Here is a 14,182-nt window from a genome sequence, read left to right on the forward strand (position 1 = left end):
AGTTGAACACAACTTTCACAGCATGGTGGACTTCACTTGCAGTTTTAAAGCAGCAGTGAGGATTTTTCTGCCCATTGCACTTGCTTCCTCCTTTCAGACATACCCACTATTAGTGAGATGTAGTGTGTAATTACAAAAAACCTGAAACTGTGTTATCTTAATAGTGAATTTTGTTTTCATTCAGATAGGAAAATGCAGTAATAAAGTAATTTACATTCCCCTTAAATTGCAGTTTTATTATTTCCTACCAGAATTTAGTCTCTTAATAAGGAACAGGCAGATCAAATTGAATACCTGCTCTTTTTTTTTTTTTTCTCCTTTCAAATTGCTCTACTTTAAAATGCTTTGCTTGCTGAGTAGGCACAGCTTGTGTTTAAGTGGCCCTTCTCAGACTAGGGGTTAAAGGTTTCTTTGGGAGACCCGTGTTTTGAAAAGAATGGCTTCATCCTGAGCTGTGTCAATTATAGAAAGGTCACTCTCCACAGCCAGAGCCCTGAAATGGTTGTTGTGTTAAAAGCTGTCAGAGGCTTTCCTAAAAACTGCTGGGATAGCAATATTATCTTGGACATAAAAAGAAAGGTGAGGTAGAAAAACTTTTCACCCTTCCCTGCTCTTAGAATTTGTCTTCTCCATATTCCTTGTGTTCATCCAAACCTGTCATTGATTTTATTCCACTGTGGAAGATTACTTGCCTAAATATTGTTCTTCCTCCTTCCCTCACGTTATCAGGTTGCATTTCAGCAACCTTCTACGAAATGTCAGAAGAACAAGAAAACTTTTCCAACATGCTCTGAGGAGAGCTAACTGCAGCAATTTAAGACATAACCAGCAGTTCTGTCTCCTTGTCTCCTCTACAGGAGGTTACCACTCCCAGAACAGCATCTCAGCCTCTTCAAATGCTCAAAGCTAATTAGAGTGGGGCTGGGATAAACTGCCAGAATTTGCACTGAAGTGCCCCAGGCAGATGAGCCCATTCCAATTCTGCAGTCCTGCTGCCCTGTATTTGCACAGAGATGGCAACAAAAAGCTGCAGGGAGGGAATTGGGAAAGGTGTTAAAGCCCTGCAGTTGTCTGCTAAATGACCATAATTGCCGACCTGAGCTCTTCAGGTTCCTGCCCAAAACCACAGGGTCTCTCACCTGTGCACAACCTGGAGGCAGTTCAGCAGCAATGAAAACGTTCTGCCTTGCACTTAGGGATGTGCTGGCCATGCACTTTGACCTACAGCCAGAGATGAAAGCCAAACCAATGAACACTTGTCTAAAAATGTACAGGTTTTTGGCACTATCAGGATGTAGGATTTCATGACAAGGAGGAAGTAAAAACTAGATCCTCTGTGGAAAACATAGAGAAGCTGAGGTGCAGCAGCATTTATTGAAAACAGAAGCAAATCCATTAAATGATCAAGCTCATAAAAGAACAACTTCGTTTCCTTTCCCAGGTCTATTTTAACTTACTGTTTTCCCAATATACATATCCTGTGTCAGCATTTGCTTCTAACACTTGCTTTGGCAATTACCAAGTTTAATGTGAGCCACAGGTCCTGAGTGCAAGGCAGTGCTCAGCCTCTGAACAGAATTCTTCAGGTGACAAAAGTCAAGTGCTCAGACTTCTCCTGTTCCAGTCATGCCATCCACAATTCCAGCACACTGAAGTGTGGGAGATGCTTTGTCTCATTGTAACATTCTGTTCTGCCTTCTCCCCATAATTTTTATAATAACCAGAGAAGACCTTACTGTGATGTAGCAAAGAAAACACCTGAACCTCACTAGTAAAAAGCATTCCATTTAAATGATTAATTTTTTTTTTTGTGACATGTAACTTCTCTGTGTTTTTAACAGATTTTCTCAGTTTAATGAAATATTTTTGTTCTAGGTTTTACTTATTTTTTCTTTCCTTTGCCATGTCTTTGTCATCCTCCTCTGGAACACAGTTTTTCTTTACGAGAAAAAGAAACCATTTGTTGTCTAATTTCTCACATTAATATCACAGGACAGACTGTTTACCATGGGTCAAATTCTGCTGTCCTTGGTGTTTGCTGTTAGAATTCATCTGAGAAAGAAGAACCAGGGATGTGGTCCTGGCTGCAAGCCAGTTCTTGACTTCTCTCAAGCACTACGATGCACTGGTAACCAAATCAAGCTTTTCACAGTTTTTGGGTCAGGTTGGAAAGGATCACAGTGGGGCATGTGGTCCACCCCCCCTGCTCCAGCAGGGTCATCCCAGGGCACAGGATTCTGTCCTGACTGTTCTGGAATATCCCCAGTGAGGGAGATTGGACCAATATGATCCAGGGCTCGGTCACTGCACAGGAGTTCTGCCTCATGTTCAGGTGGAGCTTCCTGAGCATTATTCCTGCCTGCTGCCTCCTGTTCTGCTGGCTGGAACCCCTGTGAAGAGCCCGGTGCATGCTCTGCCCTCCCTGCAGATATTTACACAATTAATGAGGTCCCTCTCAGCCCCAGCTCCCCGAGTCTCCTCTTTCTTTGGGATCTCTAAGCCTGGAAAAAGAGCATGTAGCCAGTAAACACAGCACATTTCTGAGAGCACTTCCCCAGTGCCTGAGGCAACACAACCTCACTGGCAATAAACCAGAAACCACGGGATTTAGTGTGAGCACGGGGCGTGCTGAGAGCCACGGGAAGGAGACGATGGGTGGCGTTTTGGGGTGGTTTGGCAGCATTTTGGGGTGGTTTGTGGGGGTTCGGTGGCGTTTTGGGGATGTTTGTAGTAGTTTGGCGGCTTTTTGGGGGTGTTTTCTGGTGGCTCAGTGGCGTTTTGGGGCGATATGGCGGGATTTTGGGGCGTTGTGGTGGGGGTTTGGGGCAGTTCGGGTGGCGTTTTGGGTCAGTTCAGCTGGGGATTTGGGGCGGTTTATGGCCATTCAGATAGGGATTTGGGGTGGATTGTGGCAGTTCAGCTGTGCTTTTGGGGCGGTTCAGCGGGGGTTTTAGGGCGGTTCTGCAGGGTTTTAGGGCGGTTCAGCGGGGTTTTGGGGCGGTTCAGCGAGGTTTTGGGGCATTTCAACGAGGTTTTGGGGCCGTTCAGCGGGGGTTTTAGGGTGGTTCAGCAGGGATTTGGGGCCGTTCAGCAGGGTTTTGGGGCCGTTCAGCAGGGTTTTAGGGCCGTTCAGCGGGGTTTTGGGGCCGTTCAGCTGGGGTTTTGGGACGGTTCAGCAGGGTTTTGGGGCCGTTCAGCTGTGGTTTTAGGGCCGTTCAGCGGGGTTTTGGGACCATTCAGCTGTGGTTTTAGGGCGGTTCAGCAGGGTTTTGGGGCCGTTCAGCAGGGTTTTGGGGCCGTTCAGCAGGGTTTTAGGGCCGTTCAGCAGGGTTTTGGGGCCGTTCAGCGGGGTTTTGGGGCGGTTTTGGCCGCTCGGCCGGGCCGGGGCGCGGCGCGGACCCACCTCTGCCGGCAGGGGGCGCGGGCGGGCCGTCCTCGCCGGGCGGGCGCAGCCCGTTGTTGAAGGTCGGAGCCTCGGCCGGCTGCAGCTGCCAGTTGAGCCCCAGGAGATGCATCGCTGCGGACACAGGGGACACACACAGCGGTCAGCGCGGCTGCGGACACCCGAGCGCCCCGCGGCAACGCCCCGGCTCGCAGGGATGGGGATGTGCTAAAAGAACCGGCAACGGCGGTAAAATAAAAAAAAAAAACAAAACCAAAAAACACCCCTCCATCCCCTCTCCCCCCTCCGCAATGCCAAATAAACAAAAGCGATCTCTGGTGACTCAAACGCATCTGTGTGGCACTCAAATACAAAAGGCGAAATGCTCACAGCTCTGGGCAGAGCCGGCCACTTTCCTGACTCACACGGTGCGGGGGACACATCTCGGGAAACAAAGCACTTGCTGCAAGTACCAGCTCCGAGTTTAAATTATAGGTGGTAATTTATATGTTGATTATAAAATTGGCTTTAGCCTTGTGTAAAGTAGTGACTTGGTAATGCAATTATTCTGTGTTTAGTACAACTTATTTAAATCGATACATTAGGATAATAGAATCACGGAATGGTTTGGGCTGAAGGTAACCTGGAAGATCATCCAGCTCCAATCCCCTGCCATGGGCAGGGACACCTTCCACTAGACCAGGTTGCTCCAAGCCTTGTCCAGCCTCACCTTGAATACTTCCAGGGCTGGGGCATCCCCAGTTCATCTGGGCAACCTGTGCCAGGGCCTCACCACTCTCACAGGGAGGAATTTGTTCCCAACATCCAACCTACCCCTACTCTCTTTCAGTGTGAAGCCATTAGAGAGCCTCTATCTTCATTCAGTAGATCGAGCTTCCCTGACCAAGCCAGGGCTGTGCCAATCCTTTCTCCTCCCAATATTTTGACCCCAGTGCCCCAAGCCCCGCACAGCCCCGGGCAGGGAAGGCTTGCCTGCTCACAGCCATGGGCTCTCCAGCCATCCCTGTGCCACAGACAGGTCCGTGTGGCCACGTCAGAGGCTGTGCAGCTGCACCTGCAACGTGAGCTGAGCAGTGGGAGCAAGGCCAAGCACGCCCTGCACAAGTGCCTGAGTTATAGGCACTGTGGCAGGGCTAATTGAATAAGTCCTGTGCATAATGCATGAGACTTGACAGGTCTGAATCATTCAGCCAGTGGATTTATGTGCATCTTCACCTTGTATAAACACAGCTACCTGCATACTCTCATCACATTATCCCCAGGGCACTCTCAACACAGTAGCAGTGGTGAGGGATAAAGCCCACCAAGCTGCTTCTTTCCTTTTCTTTGCATCTTTTGCTTACACAGGATGTATGTAAACCTATATACCACAGGGAACAGCGTTTCCAGTTATGTTGAAAGGTATTTGAGAGGATTCACTGTCAATTTGCAGACAGGAAAAAAAAAAAAATATTATGGGCACCCTTAGAATTGTTCTCTTCTGCAGTGTCAGATCCACACGAGATTATCAGATATTTTGCATCCAATTCCAAGTGATTATAGTGGTCACAAACGGGCCAGTGGTGGCCACACACTAAGTGTTCAAAGAGTAAATGTCAGGGAAAGGAGAGGCAAAACACTTCTCACAGAAACTGCCATTTGCAGTGCTGGAGCCACCACTCAGATAACCTCAGAATGCAGAGGATCCATTTAGATGTGAGTGATTCATATGTGCATTCCTAAGCCCCAAGAAAACAAAAAGCACCCCCCACCCCCAGAACCCATCTATCCCAACCCCTTGAAATCTCTCAGCACGCAATCTATGCAGAGTTTAACCTCTGTATTTTTGACAAAAGCAGCAGGGGAGCAAGACATCTTTCTTAGGAAAAATTTTCCCCTGGACATCCTATGGCTAATGTCTAAGCAGATGTCTAAGAATAGTAACTAAAATCAGGAGACCTTTTCTGTGAAGAGGGCAGTTGCCAGATTTCATATTCGCGCTGAATTTGCAGATTTTGTTTCTATTATGTCAAAATACCTCACAAAAACGAACAAAAAATACCTTATAGCCTCTGGTATGTTAAATACCAGACATGAACCTGAAAAGGATGTTTTGCAAAGAAACTATTCAAAATTTATCTCTACAGTATATTTAAGAATCCTTGGAAAATAAGACAAGAAATTTATGTGGGATCAAATGATTTATTCAATTACAACTTATTTGTCTTGCCAAAACAAACATTTTAAAAGGCTTTTTCAGTACAATCTCAAGCAATCAATTTTTTTTTTTTTTTTTTAATACGGCAAATGAAACTGAAAAATCATTCACAAGGCTCAAACCCCACTAAACTGCATCTTATCCACACTGCCCCACGGAGCAGAGGCAGCTGTGCTGGGGCTGGGGCAGCAGAGGAGCAGCTCGGGGTGTTTGTGCTGTCAGCAATTCCCACTCCCTGCACAGGCAACAGATTCAGCTGGTCCAGTCCCAAAAGCCAAGAGTGCATAAAGATTAAGTGAATTTCAAAGCCCCACAATGCAAACAAGTCACAGAAGAGAATCAGATTTTTGTATTTTATACACTCAGGGTGTCTATTCAAGGTTGCCTTTTTTTTTATTATTTTATTGTGAGCGTAACCATAAATGTAGGTCACTTGCAGAGATGAAAGCCTGCTGCTTCAAGTGTGAACCAGTCCTTACAACAGAGAGATAAAGAAATCATAACTAATAGTCTGTCCAAGGAAATTATAGTTGCTACCTTATAATTACCAGGTAAATTCAGACAGGGAATTATAAAAGATCTTATTAACATGGTATTAAAAAATACCTGTGCTCCATCTGCTTCCAAGCACACCATGGTTTCATTAATAACTGTGTTTTAATCATGGATGCACGTTAGGTAGGAGCAATTAGAGCTCCTTCCTAACGGGGCAGGGATTTGCATGTCTGCTCCATCCCTGGTGGAGATTGAGAATCTCCTGCACAGCTCACACACCCATGAGGTGATCCACAAACTTCCACTAAGACAGCTGCAGTCACACACATGTGGAACATTCCCCTTCCTCCAGGAATGAGTGGAGAAAAGTGTGTCACAGGGGCCTGAGGGGAAAGCTTCGTGTCTGCATCGCGCTGAGCAGAGAGCAGAGCTGAGCAGGGGAACAAGGGGAAACCTCTCTGCTGCTTCACAATGCTGTGAGATGGCAAATTTATATGATTAACCTTTCGTTCTGTTAATCAAACAAAATGCCTCCAGCAAAGGAATAAGTAGAAGCCCGTTTAATTAGAAATGTGGGGATCCACGCAGAAGTTGAGTGCATGTGTCTCAGAGGAGAAATCTGGGCTAGTCAATTTGTGCCTGTTTGGTTTTTCTGCTTTTCTTTTCTAGTTTGAAACTGACTTTGCTTTTTTTTCCCAATAACAATTTGTGCATCTACAAATTCTATTTTGCAGAGCACTTACAGGTATTTTTTTTTGTGTTTGCTTTCCTCCCCCTCAACATTTAAGCATATTTTCAAAGGTCTTCTGTATTATACTTGATTTTCAAACAGTAAGCTTGTCAGAATTTATAGGGTTCATTTAACACTAACATCTAGTAATTCAGAATAGTGTATTTATATTTTCTAAGCCATGAGAACTCAGAAACAATACATTTTGAAGAAAAAACCTTTGAGGTTTAAGTGAAAAATAATAATCAACCTCTCACTCCCATTCTAGCACCATTCACATACAGAGAGCAAAAGCACCTGGAAGCTAAACCTGCATGCCTAGCAAGAACAAAAGCAAAGACCTGGCTCATCACTCCAGGTGGCAGAGCTGCCAAGGATCAGTCTAAGACTTACATAAGATAGAGGTTGCTAGAGTGAATCACATAGTATTTTAAGAAGTCCCAAAAGGTACACAAATCCACAGGAAATTGGTAAAACTTATATGCAAATTATATTGAAATTCTCTAAACTCGGTAGTGTCCTCACATTCCTCTTTCATTGGTCTTCTCTCATTTTGGCCATGAACCCACTGCCCACTCCAGTCAGAGTTTTGTCTAAAGGACAATGGTTCCCGAGCTCAGGAAGCTCTCTGTCTTGTCTTTGTGCTCTTGTCACTCTTGACCTTGTACTTCTAAAAGGAGAGAGCTCTGGTGTCTTTGGGAGCTGGAGATCTCCCTGTAGTACAGCTCAGTGTCTGCCAACAGGCAGAGCACAATGAGGATTTTCACTTACCCCTTTACTTGATTTCTTAAAGGGAGAAATATGCAGACTAATGATCCACCATTTCCCCCATCCCTACTGCATCCTCCCAGTTAGGGTCTGTAAAATACACACTGCTTCCTTATTGGAAAATTCACTATTCCCTAAGCAACTCAAAAAGATGGGAAGTTTATACAGTTGAACAGAATTAAGGATGTTTCCATAGGTTAATTTCTAACTAGTCATGCTTATTAACCCCTGAATTATCGTCATCCACAATGAACTCATCAAACATGGCTTTGTCAGGATATATCCAGTGTTTGTCTGGAGCAGGACAACCTCTTTTCACAGGAACAAGAGACGACTCCATTATATCACGAACAACATGAACAAACATACCCTAAAAGCACATTTGCTGTTTGAAGGCCATTGTGTCATAGGAGCAGAAATATTCAAAGTTTCCTTTCCATGAGGTGAACGATGATGCAACTCTTGTTATTTATTACGTAGTTTTCAACAACATCAAATTAATTTCCAAGCCAGGTCTAATGAATCACAGACATGACGAAACAAAAGGTACCTAATAAATCTTAGCATAATGTTAATTTCATAGCATCTGTATTCAAAGACCTATCTGCACATCTATTTTTTCATTACACATGCTCTGAACATTGTTTTAATGCACTACAATGTTTCTATGAAGCAGAGGATATCTAGTATTTTGCACCTCTGGGTGCATATAGATAGGTACCCAAACAACCTGAAAAGAATAAACGTATTCCCCCAAAATTAAAAAATAATTAAACATTATTGCATGCTTACTTGTATTAAATCCTACTAAGATGAGACTCATGGTCCTTTATTAGTTACCACTTCTTGATCCTGCAGCAGAACTTGAGGAATACCAGAAATTGATCTTACTGATCTCAATTATTATTCACAAAATAACAGTTACTTAGAAGATTAGAAACATAGTAATTTAAAGTTTTATTATTCCTCTGGAGAAAGAGGTTCAAGTTCAACCCAAGTCACAAGTGAAACGAGTGCATTAGGCCTATTCCCCAGTGATTACTTGCCCCCATTACAGAATGAATGCACAATCCATCACAGCTGACAGCCTCTCCTCAAGAGATGCCTGAGACAGGAATAGCAGGGGGCTGAAAGTCAGGAAAGAGCAATGGGGGAACTGCACGGGAAAAACTTGCACAGTGCTGCAAACTCTCCCCTTGATTCTGACCAGTGCTTTCAGAGCTCTGCTGAGGAGTGCGGGCTCTGGGTCGCTGTGACAAGGGAAGTAAGAAGCCTTTCCCAGCTCCTCTCGTATCTGAAGAGGTTGAAAGACAGTTCACAAACACAGGAATGATCAGAATTTGCTGAACTAAATCTCAGTTGAGATCCATACCTTGCCTTACAATGAACAGGCACTGAGCAGAGGATAGGGAGGCTCTGTCGGATGGGCAGCGCTGCACGTGTTCCTTTTTGTACAAGGTATGTCACCATTGGGGACAGTCTGTAAAAGTCCTCTTCCACAAAAACTGGACTTGGCAACACATATGCCAGACAAGGATTTCAATAAATCACAGATGATTTACAGAGACTGGCAGCACCCTCTGCTCGATAATTTTGTCGGCCAGCCTTCAGCCACGTTTGCAGCAGGAGCAGTACAAGCACTGTCAGGATGAAGCTGGGATGGGACAGGAGTCCTTGACAAAGGCTGAGGAAGAAAGCTTAAAATTATGTGAGCTTTCTTTGACAAGGGCTGTCAAAGAAAGCTCACAATTATGTTCATGCCCTTTCATATTCTGCTATTGGCAGAAAGGGACAGTGTTTCCAGGAGCTCTAACCTGCAATCCACCTGTTAAACATATATTAAAGTGCTTGAAATATCATTATCAAAGAACATGAGTCCTGCTACTTAAAAAGAGCGGTCTTAAAATAAACAACGTGAGCAAGTAGCACCTCTCCTTGCTAGAGGAACAATGACGTCTCTCCTAAAATTCAGAAGTGTCAGAGCTTTCTGTTCTTCATTGAATACCTCATGTGACTGTGACAAGGATGCCAGAGTTCTCCTGAGGGTATCCAAGAGATGTCACGAAAATTGATCACATTCCCACGCCTTTCTCTAAAACAAAACAATAGCCACATGGCTTGCTGGGTGGACATCTGCCACTTTTGATATATTATCTACAGGACAGTCTAAAGTACTATTTTAAAAAGTCCAAAGCTATTCCAGCTATGATAGAATTCCAAATGGAAAACAGGCCATGCAGGGAAGGGGGCACAGTCTGCTGCTGATAATGCATTATTCAAGAAGGTGCCTGACCGAGAACTGCACAAGGACATAAAATAACTGAGCAACTGGGCCAGAAATTGGCAGATGAAGTTCAAACTCGTGAAATAAAGTATGCTGGAGAGGAGTAACTTTAACGTCACATGTAAAATAATGACTTCTGAGCTGGCTAATATCAAGCAGAAGGAAAATTTTGGGCTAGATGAGAATCTCAAGTAAGTCAAACATTGAATCATTATGGGAAGGGTAAACAAAGCAAGGAATATTGTTATGCTACCAGCCCTCCTCTCAGAAAAGACCTAGAATGACCAGAGGTTGGAGAATGAGTAGGCCAAAGTACATACATGATTTATCCTTCTTACACGGCAACCATTTTTGGGTGCTGGAGACAAATGAATGGATCACTTGACTTGTGTCTAACCCAACACAGCTGCTGCTACACATGCACAACATGCGTGTGCATGAGTGTGCACAACAACTCTGGAGTGCATCCACCAGTCCCAGCGTTTCTGGAAGTGTTTGGCATGAGTTGATGCAGCATAGCCTTGCCTATCCACCAGGCCTGGCAACCTAGGGAATGTTTAGTATGACTCGTCACAGGCAAACCCCAGGATTTTTACACCATAAAGCATTTCCTACAAGCAGCATGATTTTAGGCAGAGAATGCAGTACATAAATGGCAATTGCTGATATGCCACAACTTTTGTGCAGGTGTCACAACCCAGTGTAGCTATTCATCAGTACAATGGGAAATACTCTAATTAATAGCACAGCAGAGTCAGTTATAATTATGAGAGATGCATTTTCGAAATATTTTTTTGGAGATCTCAGGGCCACAGCAGATAAGGATTTAACTTTTATAGGGTTGACAGCAGAGATCAAAGATCAGCTAAAAAAAATGCATCATTCTCTGGACTACCAGTACTTAGCGTATTTATGAACCTGTGTTTTAATATTAATGACTTAGAATCCTACAGAGCTCATATAAAACGTTTGGATGTATTCTTGATTATATTGCCTCTCCTACTTGTGACCATTCAATTGTTTGTAGGCAAGGTTAAAGTAGCATTTCAAAAATAGATGATTTGATGTAAATGTAATACTTACTTTTTGGAATATATGCAAAAAATCCTGCTTATTGACTGTGACCATTGAAACGCAACAACAAATAGATGGCTTACTTTCAAGGTCATTCATTCTCAGCAATTCATCTTAATCATCAGTATGCTATTTGCTATGCACTACGTTTTTGTAATAAATCTAAATTAAAAGTTCATTTGGGAACTCCATATAAAGCATTTTCAAAATCCACAACTTCAAGAATTTACAGATACCACCATGTTCATTAAAACAATAGGCTTGCCTGTATTATACCTAGAGAGCACAATAAAGAACCATTCTGCTTTGTTATTCATCCTGCCCATAACATTGAACAAGACCTCTCGCTTCTCAGAGTCACTCTTTGCAGTTTACAATGCTGAAAATGGAAAATTCCATTAACTATAATGGCACTGCTGTGTATTTTTATATCTTGTTGCATGTTTTTTCCCCCCTTCTCTATCGATTGAATTAAGCTCATATTGTTACCCACGTACAAGCTTCTATGTGTTACCTAGCCACAGCTTTATACTCTTGTTAATTGTGCCTGACATCTGCAATAGTTTTATACTTAAAAAAACCAAACAACAACAGCAACATTTTGTAACTTTTGAAACAGAAAATGTATTTTCTGGCTTTAGGAGGGAAGCCATGAGGACTGTTCATAAAAAGTTAGTGTAAGGGATCTCAGGCTGCCATTCCCGCTGGCCTCCTCACTGCTGCAGGGAGAATCCAGCTCTGGGGAATGTGAATTCCAGCACCCAAATTTCTGGGACATGAACCAAGGGAAGGGAGGCAGACCCTCAGCTTTGGGCAGTCCTTGCTGTGGAAGAGGGATGAGCTCGGTGTCAGCCGTGCTCCTTCCACTCACCAGGGAAACACAGGAACCATTGGAAAACACGAGGGAAAGCAGAGCTGACTTCACACTATCCTAAACATTAGAAAGAAATCCTTAGGCATAATTTCACCCTCAGCATGTAAACTCTTTTAGACAATAAACTATTTAGAATAAGATGTTTGCTTTAAAGCATCCAGCCCAAGAAACCTTTTTTATAGAAATATCATAAAGGATCTATGAGTGAGTGTATTGTTGTCAGCGGCAGGAAAACTTCTGCTAGGAATTAATTGCGTTTTTTTTGAATAAATGTTATTAAAGATTGAAAAGGAGATGGAAGAAGGGCTATAAGATGCTTCACTGTCACTGTGTTCACACAGAAAAAACAGGGGGACCCAAAAAAAGTTTTTTTTTCAAATTGATCACCCCCCTCCAAGCTGACTGATTCATTTCCCCGTGCACGTCAATAAACTGAATGGAATGGATTTTCAAAGCACAGCATGAAAGATATACCTACAAATCCCATTAGGAGTAATGTGATTTGTGTGCTTATCTGCCATGCAATGCTTTGAAAGTTCATTCCTCTATTTCCATCTTCAGTTTTTCTACTTCCAAAAATAGTTGAAAAGCTTACACACACTTCCAGCTCCTCTGGGGGTAGGGAGAAGTGCAGGATGTGAAGAGCAGGTGCCCAATCCCCAGTATAAAGCCAGGCAAGCAGAGTTCCAGCCCAGGAACACGAGCTGTACCTTGGGTGGGTGTTTGTTCCCCAGTCCCTACCATGATGGGATAGAAAGGATCCCTGGCTCAGGCCTCGACTTTGCTCCTCTCAGTCCTCTTTACTGAAATGTTTTGATTTTGTGCCACTTTGAGCAATCTTTTTGTCATGAGAAGGGTAACAGCATTGCGTGCTGCCTTCAGAATCTGGAATCTCATGACAAAGACCTTAAAAGAGAAGCAGAATACAGTGCACTGCTCATTTATTCTCATGACAGGCTTTAGATTGTACAGAGTGTAGAGAACTGGCACACGATTAATCAGTTCCTGAGCCTGTGTAACGTGAACTCACTTCTTATGGCAATTTCAAGAGTCAAGGCTGCAATCTTTTTGGTCTTGCATCTGAACTAGATGACTGTAACTAATAAGAAAAGTGTATATATTTTTATTTACCCAACACAGCATCTTTCAGCCTGGAGGATCCCAGATGACATTATACAACATCCACTTTACCAGCCTTGCCAAAACACTGCCACTTTTGAAACAGGCTTAGAAGAGCAGAAAGGGATGCTCTTAACTCAATTTTGCTCTATTTTTGAGCAATTGTGAGCATTCAGTGTTAATACAAAGCAAATTGAATCCAATTTTAATTTCACACCTAAAAGACATCATTATCATGAACAAAGTACCCAGCTTGTCTTTATTCTGTTTCCAAGAGGAGGAAAAACCCAGATGAGACTTGAAACTGGTGTTTCAAGGAATATAGACACAAATACTCTTGAAAATCACTGAGGCCTGAACTTACAAGAATTAAAATAACTGCTTTACTTTTAATACTGATCATAAACCTACGGGATATCACATCAAACATTTATTCAACTATGTTCATCTTCTGAAACTGCAACTGCCGTAATTTCTACAAACATGTTGAACAAGATCCTAATAATCTCACTGTTCCAAAGCATTCAGACCTTGACTCAACCTCTGTTAGCCACACTGCTAATAAAATAGTTTTTAGTTCTATTACTCCTTTGCATACACTGAATGAAGTGAAACTGCATTACTGAATGGCCAAATTTCTGTCCACAGTACAAAAAAAGTGTAATTTCTAATCATTAAGTATATTCTTCCCTTAATAGAAATGATACGGAATGGCTTAATTTGATCACCTGATAAAATCACAATTTAAAACACTGCGTGAGTGATAACGTTTAAGGTTTTACTCTCTACGCAAAGCAATTACTGGAGTTAAAAGTTCATTACAAAGAGGGAATAAATCCAAAGATGAAAAGAAAATATGATTTCTTCTCCCAAAGTCTCTAATTTGTTTTCAACACTATAAGCTGTTTGTGTTTCTTTCACAATGTGCTTCAAAAGGTGTATATATAAACCTAGCCTAAATCATATCTTGATACTGACATGAAGGTACAGATTATATTTAGCATCTAAGCAGATTGAGACTTTCTATAAGCCTTGAAAGGCTGATTATTAATGTATTGTGATTTAGACGTCCTACAGAGCCAGAATAGAAACCTATGAAAATAAAATGTACAAATTTAATAAGTGTCTTACATAGTCAATCAGTTACAGCCTTGTAACTCGTATTCTTTTGTGTGGGTTGTTTTTTTAGTGACAATTTTGAAAGAAATAAGCAATGATCAAATTGGACTTCAGTTACA

The 14,182-nt window shown here is 42.6% G+C and overlaps 1 protein-coding gene across 1 annotated transcript in view; it reads right to left on the minus strand.

The window, feature by feature from the left end:
- The window catches only part of TENM2 (teneurin transmembrane protein 2), a 555,006-nt gene that overhangs the window by 120,506 nt on the left and 420,318 nt on the right, over positions 1-14,182 (minus strand). The window contains exon 7 of the mRNA XM_053991099.1: positions 3,404-3,517. Coding sequence (XP_053847074.1) covers positions 3,404-3,517 — 114 coding nt within the window. The remainder of the gene's footprint in view (positions 1-3,403; positions 3,518-14,182) is intronic.

This window comes from Vidua macroura, chromosome 15 (genome assembly GCF_024509145.1).
Source record: "Vidua macroura isolate BioBank_ID:100142 chromosome 15, ASM2450914v1, whole genome shotgun sequence".
NCBI lineage: Eukaryota > Metazoa > Chordata > Aves > Passeriformes > Viduidae > Vidua > Vidua macroura.